The 16,554-nt window shown below is 41.7% G+C and overlaps 1 protein-coding gene across 2 annotated transcripts in view; it reads right to left on the bottom strand.

Annotated features, from left to right (window-relative positions):
- Positions 1-16,554, bottom strand: part of LOC118730640 (amyloid beta precursor protein binding family B member 1 interacting protein) — a 92,260-nt gene that overhangs the window by 22,106 nt on the left and 53,600 nt on the right. For both annotated transcript variants that reach the window (XM_045587749.1, XM_036458697.2), the window contains exon 7: positions 15,396-15,517. In XM_045587749.1, the coding sequence (XP_045443705.1) occupies positions 15,396-15,517 (122 nt within the window). The remainder of the gene's footprint in view (positions 1-15,395; positions 15,518-16,554) is intronic.

The raw sequence follows: 16,554 nt of genomic DNA, 5'->3' as shown, positions 1-16,554 counted from the left end.
AGAGTAAATCAAGAAAACAGTTATTAGTCCAAAAATAAATATTTGTGAGTACCCTTTACATGTAAAATATCTGTTTTTAAGAAGCTTTCTATCACATTGAGAAGATAAATAGAAATAGATATATCTATTGATGGACAGATGACTATGAACAGGGATTGGCAAAAGTAGGCTTACAGAGTGTGTACGCAAAAACAGTTTTTCTTATATTATTATATATTTGTTAATTATTGTATTATGTATTATTATTAATCTACTTTTGCCCACCTCTGCATGTACCTGTAGGTAGGGGAGCTACAGCAGATACTTCATAAATTAAAAATGAGTGAAATTCTATACGTTTTCAGAGAGGAAGACATAATTGTGAGCCAAGATAATCAAGGAAGACTTCACAGAGGAGGTCAAAGTCTGACTAGATCTTGAAAGATGTCCAATATTCAGATAGGAAGAAAGAAATAAGGAGAGCATTTGAAGCAGGAAGAAAAGCATGTACAAAGGCCCAGGCTTGGTTAAATATTGGTTTCTGTGGACCACCAGTGAACATTGGTCTGGCTGGAGCTGGGGATTAATACAGCGAGTCTGATGAAGATCTGACCACCACTCCCTACTCTCCTCTTCCGCCCCGGGCCAGGGTACCCCTGCTGCCCGTGGCCAGCTGACTGTGCAGTGCCTCCCTAAAATGGGCAGTGCTTATTCCCTGGTTCCGCTTATGCTGGGCTTGGTCCCTGCCTTGTTTGGCCAACAGCATGTTGGTGGAAGGGTCCTTGCACAACTGTGAGCAGAGGACTTGCGAGGTGGTGGCATGTTTCCACTCATTCTCCTGCTCTTTCGCCACTCACCCTGAGAAGGCTGTGTCACAAGAGGCCGCTGGCTGAGGACAGTAAGAGGCATGCAGAACTACCTGAATCTGACTCACAATCTGGAGCCAAGAACAGCTGCCTGCAGACACGGAGAGAGGAAATGTCTAGAGCTGCAAGCCACTGGGATCCTGAGGCTGTGTTTATGCATCCAAACCCTGACTAATACACACCCCCACTCTGGCTGGTGAGAGGATCTATGTACTAAAGCCAACCGCTGACTCTGCTTTAAAACAGTAGCCTGGGGGCCATCCACGAGATTACTGGGTTACTGTATGACCTCTCCCAGGTGGGCCTGGCCCTGGTCATGGTGAAGCTTGGTGGTGGTGGTGGTGGGGGGAGGTTGGAAAGGTGTGGAGGAAAGATGCCTTGAGGCGCCTTTCTCTCCCAGTGGCTGGCACCCAGCTACACAGGAGGTAAGGAGGAAGTTGTGTTTCTCTCTCTGTTCCTCCCTGGAGCAGCCAAGAGTAAAACACAACAGAACAAAAGAAGGAATGGAAATTGCCATGCTTCCTTTCATTCGTCTGTATCTTTTCAATAATCACTTTTGAAAAAATTCTAATTAAGGCAGTTTCTGTTCTCATGACCCCCAATGACAGCTTATGGCAGTGTCTGTGCATTCAGACTTCAGGGATGTCTCTGAAGAACCACTGACCACGTTGGATCCTTGCCAGGATCCAATCATTAGGCTCATGTGTGGTTCCTGCACCTTAGGGGTGAAGCTAAAACAATGAGTGTCCCAAAGAGCTGATAAGTCTCTCTTTAATGGAATAGGGCACAACAGCAACCAGTATGGAAATTCATTGCTCTGTGTTTCCTCATTTAAAATGGGGTGATATGTTATAAAATATTGGTAGAATTCCCTTTAAACAAACAAACAAACAAACAAACAAACAACACATATATTTTTATTGATTTTAGAGAGGAAGGGAGATGGAAAGAGAGATAGAAACATCAATGATGAGACTCATCTACTGCCTGCCTCCTGCACGCCCCCTACTGAGCCTAAGCCCACAATCCAATCATGTACCCTGACTGGAATCACCTCTTGATTCCTAGGTCGATGCTCAACCACTGAGCCACACCCAACTGGGTGGGATTCCTTCTTAATTAAGCATCTCTGGGTCCACAAATTTGTGTTCACATTGGCTAGGGGAGGAACTGCTGAATTTCAGCTGGGCTCAACCCATTTTACTTCTACTCATAATATCACAATGTAACAAGCCGTTTTCATGCTGAATTCCATCCTGCCAGGTGGGAAGTGCAGCATACCACCATTGTGTTGTTCAAATGGAGAAGCTGAATTTAAGTGTTGTCAGGAAATGTGCCAAAGCCCCATAGTCAGCAGGAGCCACCTGAGATAACGTTGCTCTTCCAGTCACCATGGAAATGGGTGCCTTGCATTTGTGCCTGCATAAGCACACACTGTTGTCCGAAAACCCCCACTGGCTCGTTTCTGATAACTGAGCTTAAAGCTTCCCTTTGCATTCATTTTATTGTCTCCTTATTAGACAAAGTAATTTGTAAAAGACTTCTATTCAATACTAAATCTTCTATTATGTATTAAAGATAAGTCTTTCTTTAATATGAAATTTTAAACATGACATTTTACATAGTTTTGTATAGCTTAGTAATTTTCCAGAAGAACTGATTCTCTGAGCCAGATAAGGTCTTCCTCAGTCAAGCTGCAAATGCTAATCCATCCTTTATACATCAAACAGGCTGTGGGTGGCCAAGAACAGGCTGATGGTGGCATCATGAGTGCAGTTGCCAAGTAAAACAATGTGACTGTTAGACAGCATCTGGTTCTCCAGGAATGGTGACCTGGGCTATGTCTTTGCATGCACTTTTTTTTTTTTTTTTTTTTTTTTTTTTTTTTTTTTTTTAATTATTATTCTTACTAGAGGCCTGGTGCATGAATTCATGCACAGGTGAGGTCCATCAGCCTGGCCAGCAATTGGGGTCAGTTGTTGGGGGGTGCGTAGGCTGAGGGAGGGGGATTGTGGGAGGTTGGCCAACTGGAGGGAGGGATCATGGGAGGTTGGCCAGTTGGCTGGGGGGAGGGACTGCTGGAGGTTGGCTGGCCATGGGAGGTTGGCTGTGGGAGAACACTGACCACCAGGGGGCAGATCCTGCATTATGCATATGCCCCTGGTGGTCAGTGTGCATCATAGCAACTTGTAGACTGGTCATTTGGTCGCTTAGGCTTTTATATATATAGATTTTAAATATATTTTTATTGATTTTAGAGAAGAAGGGAGAGGGAGAGAGAGATAGAGATAGAAACATCAATGATGAGAGAGAATCATCCTTTGGTTGCCTCCTGAATTACCACCCCCACTGGGGATTGAGCCCACAGGGGATTGTGTCCCTGACTAGAATTGAACCTGGGAACCTTCTGTCTACAGGCTGATGCTCTATCCACTGAGCCAAACAGCTAGGACTTTGCATGCACTTTTATACAAAGAGAAGAATAATAAATTTGGGCTTATTTCTGATCTGGGCCTCTTGGGTTAATCTCTTCTCACTGTGTGAAACTGAGGAAGTTTATTAACTTCTCAGCCAATAAGTCCCATTTGTGTACTGTCCTGATAGCTGGAATCAATTTATCTTGTCTGAGGACTTCCACAGTCACAAGGCCTACCAATTCCATCCCTATAGGCCAGGAAGCTCTGAACAGAAGAATCAATCTATAAAAACTACTTGTCATTGTCCTCAATGATGGTTTTAAGATCAGACAAAGGCCCCCTTTCTATCTTTGACCTCAGATTTCTCATCTGTAAAGAAGGAATAGCAATATATCCTTCTTATCCCTCATAGTTTTAATAATTAAAGGCAATGTATATAAAGCCTCTACCCTAGTGTATAGTAGGTATTAAGTAAATAGTTTCTAGTAATTTTCCTCTTTCTCTGGATCCTCAGTTATTCTCTCTGCATTTGATAAAAAAGTAGCTTTTGTTACAAACTTCCATGAAAATAAGTTCTTAGGTTTGTCACCTCAGGAAATGAGAAACAATAATATTTAACATGAGTCAGCTCCTGAGATTATCCTTATCTCTAGAAGCTTCATTTTGCAATCACAGAGTAAAGTCTCTTAACACAAGGGAAGATTTTGGAGATTATGGGGACAGTGATAAAAAGCCAGTCAATTAATTTTCCCCTCTGTAAATGCCCTGGCATCTGAGAAGAGGTTAGATGGGAGTCTCAGCAATGGAATGATTTCCACTATCCTCTGAGAATAGGAAAACTACCAAAGGGAAAAATTAGGAGCATATCTCTAAAGACATTTATATTTATATTTAAAGAAGTAATATGCAAATTAGCCAGGACACTAACACATCATGACTGGACTATTAGCATATTAGCCCTTTATTAGCTCCTTTCAGCAGGAGGCTGCCCACTAGTGCAGAGAGGCATTGCTCTGGAGATGGGGCAGAAGCAGGGAGGTGTCCAGAGGAGGTGAGACCATCCTGTACTGGGGAGGGCAGGGGTGAGAGCCTGCAGTGCTCCCCCTCACCAGTCCTTTGCCATCCATCACTCACACTCAGAGCTCCCTGCCATCCACCTGCCAGGGGAAGGAACACAGTGCAGCAGGTGGGAGGCTTCCATGCTCTCCTCCAGTGCCATGATGGGACAGTGCTGCTGCGTTGCTCCAGAGATAGGGTGAAAGCAGGGAGAAGGTGGGACCAGCCTGAGGTGACTTGAGGGTGGGCAGCGCTACATGATTTCATACACTAGGCTCCTAGTTTATAAATAAAACTAGAGGCCTGGTGCACAAAATTCATGCACTGGGGGCAGGGGGAGAGAAGAGGAAAGGTTTTGTCTTAGCCCAGCCTGCATCCTCTCACAATCCAGGACCCCTGGGACATCCCTCTCAAATCCAGGACCACTGGCTCCTAACCACTCATCTGCCTGCCTACCTGATCGCTCTTAACCACTCTGCTTGCCTGCCTGATTTCCCCTAACCCCTCTGCCTGCCTGCCTGATCACCCCTAACTCCTCTGCCTGCCTGCCTGGTCACCCCTAACACCTATGTCTGCATGATCACCCCTAACCACTCACCTGCCTGCCTGATTGCCCCTAATCTCTCACTGGCCTACCTTATCACTCCTAACCACTCTGCCTGCCTGCCTGATCATCCCCAACTGCCTCTGCCTCAGCCTCCAACATAGCGGTTTTGTCCAGAAGGATGTCCGGAAGGTCATTAATCGGTCTGGTTTAATTAGCATATTATGTTTTTATTATATATATTGTTCATTTGATAGAAAGTACTTGAGTGAAATGTATAAATTTCATGGAGGGTGAAATGGGATTTTTTTTTTTTTTTTTGAAGAAAGAGGGAGGAACTCAGCATGTTTAAAATCTAGTTTATGGTGTTCATCTCCCATACTATTTCTCTTCTTACCTCAGTGAATTGTGTCGGAATCCATCCAATTACTGAGTCTGAAACCAGAGAGTCATTATCATTCCTGCCTCCTCCTTCTATGCTTCCCTATTATTCACCATATTTTGAAAATTCTTCCTCCTACTAACCATCTCCCAGTGCCCTCCATTCTATTATCATTTCTTCTTGTTGGGCTTCTGTAACCATCTTTCCATAACAAGGAAGCTTTTACTTTGCTTCCTCCAAATCCATTCTCCATAGTGCAAATTGGTTAAAAAATTTCCATGCTTTTTAATTGTCTTTAAGACTTTTGGTCCATTTTTCAAGTTTTTTTTTTTTTTTCTCATTTAATCTCTATTTCATGCTTAGCCAGTTTAGCTTGCTTGGCACATATTCCTAAAGTTTTGGGTTCCTGGTAGAGTACATGAGAGGGATGCTAGTGTAAACCAACAGCCTGATGCCACTTGTCTTTGTACTGCTGCCAAATAAGAAGGTACTGAGTCCTGGCCATGTGTTAGGTCTCCACCAGCTTAGGCAGGCATTGAGATGGCAGAAAATTCAATGAACAGTACCTCTGCCTATTATCAGTGGCTTCAGAATCTTCCACCTTATAACCTCCTGCAGATAGCATTTCAGTCATCATCTCTACTTCATAAATCATGTTTCTGTAAGAACAAAGTCCTAACCCTAAAGAGAAAAAATACCCACTGCACGGAGGCATACAGAGTCAGGATAAGGGCAAACAATGGACTTTGCCTGTTGACAGATACTGACTGTGGATAAATCTTGCCCTGACCAAGGATGAGTGAAGAGGAAGAATCAAAATTATGCTTATGACAAAATACTGTAGGACTGCAGGAAAAATACCAATCTGGAAGACTTTACCAACAACATATCTATACAACTAGTGAACTTCAGGATTCAGAATAAAGTTGTAGGAAACTTTTATCTCCAGGAGAAGGTGGTAAGATACACGGAAAAGTATTTTCAGGGGAAGGGTCTCATGCAAACTCAACCTAGAAAATGGTCCAAATACTATCCATGAAGAGTACTGATCAGCAGATAGATTATTCAACCAAACTTTGAGAAAATAGAAATACTTAAAGCCAGTCCCTTAAAAAGTGCATCCACTTCAATTTTGGCCTTTATATCTGATTGTAAATTAGGAGAACTACTTACTTGGTTTTAAAGAACATATTATTATCCCCAAAAATTCACTAGGAAGATTTCTGCTCACCCCTATGACATAGTAGCTTGACATAGTGATCAAATCTCTAGAAAAATAAGTAGAAAAGTCCTAGCATGTTGGACTGAGTGGATAGAGTGTTGGCCTGTGGATCAAAGGGACGCGTTTGATTCCAGTTAAGTGTATGTACCTAGGTTGTGGGGTCCTCCCCAGCCCAGGCCCTGATCAGGGTGCATCTAGGAGGCAACCAATCAATGTGTTTCTCTCACATCAATGTCTTTCCCTCTCTCTTCACCCACTCTCTTAGAAATCAATGGAAAAATATCCTTGGATGAGGATTAAACGGGTATTCAAATGAGTAGTAAATATTTGAAAACATACTCAAATCAATGGCAATAGAAAAATTCAACTTAAAACCACAGGAGAGAACACTACACACCCATACAGAACAGCTAAAAAACAAACAAACAAACAAATAAAAAGACCCCCCCCCCCAAAAAAAAAAAAAACACCCAAAAAACCTGGTAACACCAACAGCTGGCAAGCATCTGGAAGAACAAGAATTCTCATACAATGCTAATGAGAGGGAAAATCATAGTCTCTCTGGAGAACAGCTTGACACTATTTACTAAAGCCAAATATAATATATGCATAAGCTCAGATTCAGCAATTGCACTCATAGGTCTATATGCAAGAGAAAAGTTTACACATGTTCAACAAAGACACGTGCAAGAATATTTCCAACAGTGTTATTTGTTAAAGCCCCAAACTAGAAACAAATCAAATGTCCATCAACAATACAATGAATAAACACATTTTGGTATAGTCACACAATGGAATACTAAACTGCAGGGAAAAATAATGTTATTCTATATGCAAAACACAAATGAAAGCTGGTTTAAGAAAAACACAAAACTAAACACAGAAGAAACTATGATTTGATTTCATTTTACATTAAGTTCAAAAAGAAGAAATTTCCAGTACTATGCTAAATAAGATTGCAAGTGACTATGTCATAGCTTATAAATGGCTACATCACACACACAGTTAAATAAGGAAGGTGGCTTCTGCAATATTTGAAAAAGAGATCTGTGGCTGCTTAATCCTAAATCATCAGAAGAATCTCCAAGCTGTCCACATCCTGTCTATTCTACATGGGAATGAACATGCATTCTTATATATATTAGGAACAGTCTCTTAGATTTAAAAATTAAAACCTGGCAAGGCTACTCTAACACTGAAAAACCAGGATGATGCAGCAATGACATGCATGGACTCTGGCTTTCACATTTTGTGGTAAGCCCTGATTCTGACACATATAAACTATGTGACAAAGCCAATTATTTAACTTCTCTCTGCTTCAGTTTTTCCACCCAAAAGATGAGGAAAATGATACTACTGCCTCAGAAGTACTGTCATGTACTACTTTTTATAATCAGTGCAAAAAAAAAAATGTAGCTGCTCATACAACAGTAAGGTGCCTTTCACCTTATGAAAAGTATGGTCATTGGTACATGCAGTGTCCAGGATTGCGAGAGGTCACAGGCTGGGCTGAGGAACTCCTCCTCCTCCCTGTCTTATTCCTGTTCTTAGGGAAAATGGTTTTAGTTTTTGCCCATTGAGTATGATATTGGCTGTAGGTTTGTCATATATGGTTTTAATTATGTTGAAGTATGATCCCTCCATATCTACTTTGCTGAAAGTTTTTATATAAAAAAATGGGTGTGGGGTTTTGTCAAATGCTTTTTCAGCATCTATAGATATGATCCTGTGATTTTTGTCTCTCAAATTATTTATGTGATGCATCAGATTTATTGATTTGTGAATGTTGTACCAACCTTGTATCCCTGGAATAAATCCCACTTGGTCATAGTGTATCTTTTTAATATATTGTTGAATCCAATTTGATAATATTTTGTTGAGAATTGTAGCATCTATATTCACCAAGGGTATTATCCTATAATTCTCTTTCTTTGTATAATATTATCTTTATCTGACTATAGAATTAGGATAATTCTGGTCTCATGAAAAGAAATGGAAAGTGTCCACTCCTCTTGGATATTTTTTTGTAATAGTTTGAAGAGAATAAGTGTTAGTTGTTCTTTGAATATTTGTGAAAACTTCCCTGTGAAGCCATCTGGGCCTGTGCTTTTGTTTGCTGGTAGTTTTTTTTGTTTGTTTCTTTGTACTTGTTTTCTTTTTTTTATTACTGCTTCAGTTTCATCAGTTGTTATTGGCCTATTCAGGTTTTATGATTCTTCATGGTTCAGTTTTGGAAGAATTAATTTTTTTTAGAAATTTGTTAATTTCACCTATATTGACCAACTTATTGGCATATACTTGTTCATAGTATTTTCTTATAATCCTTTGTATTTCTGTGGTGTAAGTTATTATCTCACCACTTTCATTTCTGTTTTTATTTATTTACGTCTTCTCTGTTTCTTGATGAGCCTGGTTAAAGATTCATCAACCTTGCTTATGTTTTCAAAGAACCAGCTCTTGGGTTCATTGTGTTGGCTTTTTAGTCTCTATGTCATTTATTTCCACTCTGATCTTTACTATTTCCTTTTTTATACTTACTTTGAGCTTTTCTTGCTGTTCTCTTTCTAGTTCTTTAAATTGTAGTGCTAGACAGTTTGAGATTTTTCTTGTTTCTTGAGGTAGGCCTGTAGTGCTATGAACCTCCCTATCAGGACTGCTTTTGCTGCATTGCATAGATTTTTGGTGGTTGTATGTTCATTGTCATTTGTTTCCAAGAATTTTTTGAAAAAAATGTCTTCCTTCATTTTATTGGTAACCCATTCATTCTACCTAATAAAAGAGTAATATGCAAATTAACCATCACTCCACTCCACAAGCCATGCCCACAAGCCAATCAGAGCAAGTAAACCCAACCAAGATGGCTACGCCACAGAGAGCAGGAGGGAGGCATTTCCCCAGCAATGGAGGAAGCCAAGCTTTCGGCCTGCCCTTGCCAACCTGGGCCTCCACTCCAGGCTACAAAATTTCAATTATAGAAGGTAAACAAATCCAAACAAAAATGGCTGCTGCCACAGAGCAAGCAGGAGGCTTGGCTCTACTCCAGGCTACAAGTTTCAACTGTAGAAGGTAAACAAATCCCAGATACCAGAGCCTCTGCTTGGGTCACTGGGGGGTGTAACCAGCCTGCAAAATACCACAGGCCCCTCTCTCAGGCCATTACCATGCCCCAAGGAACTCCCACCCTTATTCTGGACACCCTTCAGGGCAAACCAGCTGGCCTCTATTCTACCTAATAAAAAAGTAATATGCAGATTGACCATCACTCCAACACACAATATGGCTGTCCTCATGTGGTCAAAGATCCTGCCCCTATGTGGACACAAGATGGCCAGCAGGGGAGGGCAGTCGGGAGGGACCAGGCCTGCAAGGGAGGGCAGTTGTAGGTGATCAGGCAAGTAGGGGAGGGAAGTTGGTAGGCACAAGGCCTGCAAGGGAGGGCAGTTGAGAGGGACAAGGCCTGCAAGGGAGGGCAGTTGAAGGTGATCAACCCTGCAGGTAAGGGCAGTTAGGGGCGACCAGGCCAGCAGAGGAGGGAAGTTGAGGACAAACGGGCTGGCAGGTGAGCAGTTAGATATCAATCAGGCTGGCATGGGAATGGTTAGGGGGTGATCAGGCTAGCAGGCAGAAGTGGTTAGGGGCAATCAGGAGGGCAGGCAGGTAAGCAGTTGGGAGCCAGCAGTCCTGGATTGTGAGAGGGATATACAACTGCCCAGTGGGATTGGGCCTAAATGGGCAGTCAGACATCCCTTGAGGGGTCTCAGATTGGAGAGGGTGCTGGCTGGGCTGAGGGACAATCCCCCTGCCCCCCGCTCCCATGCATGAAATTCATGCACTGAGCCCCTAGTTGTTTAATGCTATCTAGCCGCTAGGTGTTTGAATGTTTTCATTGTATTGAATAGTTGATTTCTTATTTTATGCCATTGTAATCTGAGAAGGAACTTGATGTGATTTTAATGTTCTTGAACTTGTAGATACATATTTTGAGTCCTATGTGGTCTATCTTTGAGACTGTCCCATCTGCACTTGAAAAGAATGTATATTCTGTAGCTTTGGGGTGAAATGTTTTGTAAATGTCAATTATATCCATCTGATGAAGTATGTCTTTAGAGTTGCTATTTCTTTGTTCATTTTTTGTTTGTAAGATAATGTCAGTGATGTCAGCAGGTGTTAACATCCTGTAGTATGAGTGTATTGCTTTCAATTTCCCCCTTAAGGTCCTCCAGAAGTGTGTATAAATATATATATTTGGGTGATCCTATATTGGGTGCATATATTTTTACCTGGGGCATATCCTCTTTTGATATCCATCTCTTTAGTATTATGAAATGGCCTTCCTTTTTTCTGTTTTGTCAGATATGAATATTGCTAACTCAGCTTTGTTTTGTTTTTCATTCCATTTGCATGGAAAACATTTTCTCCATCCCTTCATTATCAGTCTGTGTAAGATGAGACCTTTGTTATGAGTGGATCCTTTGCAGACCACATATACATTGAGTGACCAGATTATTATGATCTCTAAATGTATAATAATCTGGCCATTCAGTGTATATCCTATATCACATGTGTCAAACACAAGGCCCGCGGGCCAAATCCGTCCCGCCAGGCCTTGCAATGTGGCCCACACTGCGCTGTCATCACTGCACTCCGCTGCGTTTCCATCACAATGACAGTTTATGACTGTTCAGTAAACCATTCGGCCCGCGATTTAGGCTGGATTTTAGATTTTGGCCCCTTCTCTGATTGAGTTCGACACCCCTATCCTATATAATAAAAGGCTAATATGCAAATTGTCCCCTTGACCAGGAGTTTGATCAGCAGGCAGGCTGGTCAACCGCCCATGTCCCCCCTCCTTCCTCCCCCCCCACCGCCCAAGGATGGCCATGCACGAATTCATGTACTGGGCCTGGCCTCTACATATATACAGATACACACACTGAATGGCCAGATTATTATGCATTCAGAGATCATAATAATCTGGCCACTCAGTGTATATGGGTCATCTTTTATTATCCATTCAGCCCCCCCCCCCATGTCATTTGATTGGAGCATTCAGTCAATTTACATTTAAAGTTATTATTTATAGTAATGGTACTTGTTTGTTGCCATTTTTATTCTTTATGTCTGATTCCCTCTCCCCATTTTTTTCTTCTCATAAGAGTCACTGTAGCATTTTCTGCAGTGTTGGTTTGGTGATAATAAACTCCTTAGCCCTTTTTGTTTTGTCTGTGAAGCTCTTAACCTTAATTTTGAATGATATCCTTGCTATAATAGATAGAGTAGTCTCTTGGTCTTGATTAATTTGTATACATCATGCTACTCCCTTCTGACCTCAAGTGTTTCTATTGAGAAACCCGCTAATATTCTAATGGGAGCTCCTTTGTAGGTAACTTTCTGTCTCTCTTGTAGCCTGTAAGATTCTTTCTTTGTCTTTAACATTTGCTATTTTAATTATGATGTGTCTAGGTGTGGGTCTTTTTGTGTTCATTTTAATTGGGACTCTCTGTGTTTCCTGGACTCATGTGACTTTTTCCTTTCCCAGGTCAGAGAAATCTTTTGTCATTATTTCTTCAAATAGGTTCTCTATTCCTTGCTCATATTCTTCTTTCTCACATCCTATAATGCAGATGCTGCTAAATTTCATGTTTTCCCAAAGCTCCCTTACTTGCTTCTTGCTTTTTAATTTATTTTTCAATTGCTGCTCTGAATGGGTGTTTTGCTTTTTTTTTCCCCTACTTATTTTCTAATTTGATTATTCAGTACTCAGCTTCTTCTAGTCTACTGTTCATTCCTTCCGGGATATTCTTTTTTAAAAAATACATTTTTGTTGATTTCAGAGAGGAAAGGACATGGAGAGTGAGATAGAAACATCAATGATGAAAGAGAATAATTGAATGGCTGCCTCCTGCATGCCCCACACTGAGGACTGGGCCCACAACTCAGGCATGTGTCCTGATTGGGAATTGAACTGTGATTTCCTGGTTCATAAGTCAATGCTCAACCACTGAGCTATGACTATCTGGCTCCAGGATATTCTTTATTTCAGCTATGTCATTCTTAATTTCTGCTTGATTCTTATTCATTGTTTCTTTTTTTTTTTTCATGCTAAAGTCATTCTCATTAAGTTCCTTATAGTCCCCATTAAGTTGCTTGTAGTTCTCACTAAGTTGTTTGAACACCCTTTTAACCATTACTTTGAATTCTTTATCTGACAGAATTGCTTGCCTTCATTTCATTTAGTTACCTTTCTGGCGATTAAGTCTTATTTTTTTTTTTCATTTGGGGGTTGTTTTTTTGTTTCCCCATTTTAGCAGTCTTGTAGAATGGGGCACTGGGTGAAAAGAGGGGGTGGGTGCTCAGCTGGTTGAGGAGGCGAGGCGGGGTGGGGTCCACTGGTGACGGAGGGGGAGGGCTAGGTGCTCCACTGGCCCAGGGTGTGGGCAGGCCTCACACTCCACTGGCCAAGGCAGGGGGCAGGCAGTTGCTCTGTTGGTGTAGAAGGCAGGGAAGTCTGGAATGTCGAACACCAGGGTGGCAGGGCAGGCTGCCCATCAAGGCAGGGGGGCAGGCAGTCGCTCTGTTGGTGTAGAAGGCAGGGAAGTCTGGAATGTCGAACACCAGGGTGGCAGGGCAGGCTGCCCATCAAGGCAGGGGGGCAGGTTGCTCAGGGGCCAAGGTTCAGGCATGCTGGGTCACTAAGATTGTCCCATGTGTTTGGGGGCATTGAGTCGCAGCAGTGGGGTTTTGTGCACCTGTCTGTCATCTAAGGGACCTAGGACATGGCTGTTCCCCACAGTCTCCTCCTGAGAAGGACCCTGAGGGTCCTCCACAATGGCCTGCTCTCCAATCGCAAGCAGAGAGAAGTGTCCGGTTGAGCAGCATACAGCAGTGGTCAGCAACTCCTCCATCAGGAGTACCCAAACAGCCTGACTGTAATTCCCCTACTGACCAACAGATGCCCACCCACACTCATACCCACTGACACTCTCCCTCGCCTCCACTCACCCACTCATATTCCTACTCTCGCTCTCATGGCTGCTACCATGTTGGTTCTCTTGCTGGGTGCTTTTCTTATAGACTCAATGTGGAGGAGTGACGCAAGTGGTGGCCCTAAATGTAACTCCCCAAATTCAGCTATGAGTGTGACTGTGTTACAGGATAGCAAGAAGCTATAAAAATTCCAAAGCAGGAAGAATAGGGAAACTGAGACAAGAAAATTAAACAAGACAAAACAGTTTGGCAGCCTGCAGCCAGCTTGTAAATAGCAAGACCTTACTTTCTCCCAGCCTAGGACACTTGAGAGCAAATGATTAATGTTTCTCCAAAGACAGAAAACCCAGCAGTCTTGGGGTTTGAAAGATAATCCCAAAGGGTGATCTTGAATATTAGTTTCTACCAAGATATTTGGCAGAGGAATATAAAGATCTATAGTTAAAAAAATATACAAGGCAACCCCCTCTACTCTCTCCTCAGATTAGCCAAGAGAGCCCATTTACACTTTATGCCAGATGATGGATTTATTTGCTTTGCTCCTTTAATAAATGTGCATGTTTTACTTTCCTAAATTTAACACAATACAATTATCTGGAGTTACTCATTTGAATTCATTCATACAAGAAGGCAGAAATTGAGGAGAGGACAGCCCTCCCTCCTGCCTCTCCATCTCCCAAATCCCACCCCCTAACTCAGGAGGTTGGTCAACAACCCCTCTCTGGTGTCTGTGAGAGGTGCCTGTAACAGCTGTTCCGGCAAAGACCACATTTCTCAGCTTCCCTTATAGTTCACTATCACCACATAGCTAAGTTCTGGTCAATGGGATATAAGCCAAGTAAAAGACCATTTCCAGATCTTTCCAGTAAGAATTCTGGTGGTATACTCCCCTGGCTCTTTCCTCCCCTTATACAGACTGGGAATGGCCAGGTGGAAAGCAGCCTTGTACCTAGAGATGAAAGTCACATGTTTAGCATGGTAGAACCATTCTACAAAGTCTTCCAACCTATGTCTGGGCTGGTATGTGAGGAAGAAATAAGCTTCTAGCTCAGATGGCATTCTAACTAATAGATTCATCAAAGCGTGGTGTTGAAGGCAGTTATGGTTTGAAGACTTTGTACTTTTATTGTTTCCTATTTGTCACAGACAACAGTATTTAATGGCTTTGTTGTCAGTCTGCCACCACACAACTAGGGAAGACCCTTGAGAAAAGCACAGTACGTGGGGAAAGAACATTTTCCCATGACAAAGGTGCTCTAGAGTATCCTTTAATTCTGACTGTAGTAAATGAGACTTTTCTTTTTTTAACCTGTAATATCTAGAGGTGTCTGGATGTCTCCAAGGCTCTCATCTGTGTCTGAAGTTCTTTGACTTTCCTGAAAAGACTTAATGACCATTTTGCAATTATAGTCAGCTGGAGGCTACAGTGGGAAAGCCTAGACTTCTGTGACATTCTTGTACACACAACTTGAAGGAAGCTTTCCAAATATAGGAAACAATGTTTTTTATTACGTGGACTATAGAACTGAAGCCCAAAAAGTTGTGCATTTTCCAGGTGTGTCTTTTGGTCATCCTAGTATCAATAAGCACCAAATATGAAGAACAAAGAAAAAAGTATCTTCAAAATATGAAGCAGTAATGACCCAGGGTGCAAAAGGTATACTGAATTAATGCAGCCAAAGAGAAATAAGGATGCAAAAGAAGGTCTAGTCAATGGATTGATGTGTTTTGGGTGATGAATCAAAAGAAAAAAATGGATTATTTTCTTTCTGGACTCTCAAGGGGCTCTTAGTTTTCATATGGCCTAAGAGTTGAGCTTATGTTTCTTTGAAAGAAATACATTTGTGATATTTTGTGAGGTAATGAATGATGTGGTTAGTCCACAGAAGGTTAAAAACAACCTCCATTTTTATATGGCTTATCAATATATAAGTTATCTTACCTGGGGGTTTTTAAATACAGCATATTTTTCCTCTTTCTTCAAAAATACCACTTTATTTTCTGTGTCTCTTGTCCAGTCTGATAAGACTTCAACAACATTTTCATGGTCTTCAAAAAACCTTTCTGATGAAACAAGAAAAACAAGACAGTATTGAGTTAAGTACAATGCCTCATACTTCACATAGGTTTTTAGGAACTTCTATTTCTTAGATGATGTCACATTGTAACATTCATATTATATTTCTCTTTAGCATGTCAGATCTTCAACTTATTTCCCATAAAAAACATGGCAGACAAAACTACACTATAGTAATAATGGTCAGCCATTGCATTTTTTTCATATAAGCATTTTTGACTGTAAATAGTTTCAGGTAGAGGTAAATATCCTCTCTGTAAGGAGGAAAATTAGGCAATAATTGGTTTAAACAACTATGAGATATGAGATAAGCTCTCTAAAACATCATTCCTTAAGCTCTTAAAACAATACATGAATATGGGAACCAAACTTAAAGATACAGGAAGGCTTTCACTTTTCTACTTGACTCAGAATTGAAGAAAACTTCAAGAGGTTCTTTCAGTGTAGGCCATTTCCTCCAGATAAAAATTTCACTAAAAGCTTCCGTGGGAACCACGCCAGGGTCCCTGGATAGTTAAGCCCAATGGGAGCACAGATACCTTGTTGTAAATTCATCAGAATGGCCAAGGCCACTCTGAGCATGAGCTTAATCGTGGTGCACAAGGCCAAGATGCCATGAGCAGGTACAAGGACACACGGTACACTATGCCCTTCTGCAGCCAAAATGATTGATGTCACTGTTGGAAACTAGACTTCTTTGACTGGGAGTCTGCTAGAGAGAGAGCAGCTGAGCTGAGGTTGGAGTGCTCAGGGAAGGGAGACGATAAGCACAGAGAATATAGCCTGTGTGTGCAGTAGAGAAGAGAGCTCAGATGGAGCTGAGAGCTGGTACTGCTACGATGTAAGGCTAAGAGCTCATAGAGAGCTCAGATATAGTTACCATGTTAACTAGCCAGTGCTGGGCAGGGGAGACAGGAGAAGCTACTGAGCCAGAGAGGCAGTGAGTCTAGGGGGCAGTATGCAGAAGGTACGGAGCCTAATGCTGCTTTTGTGGGAAAGATGTACATGTTAACCAGCTAGTGTC

The sequence above is a fragment of the Pipistrellus kuhlii genome, unplaced genomic scaffold (genome assembly GCF_014108245.1).
Source record: "Pipistrellus kuhlii isolate mPipKuh1 unplaced genomic scaffold, mPipKuh1.p scaffold_m20_p_1, whole genome shotgun sequence".
Taxonomy (NCBI): Eukaryota; Metazoa; Chordata; class Mammalia; order Chiroptera; family Vespertilionidae; genus Pipistrellus; species Pipistrellus kuhlii.
This window is presented reverse-complemented; position numbering and strand designations above follow the sequence as displayed.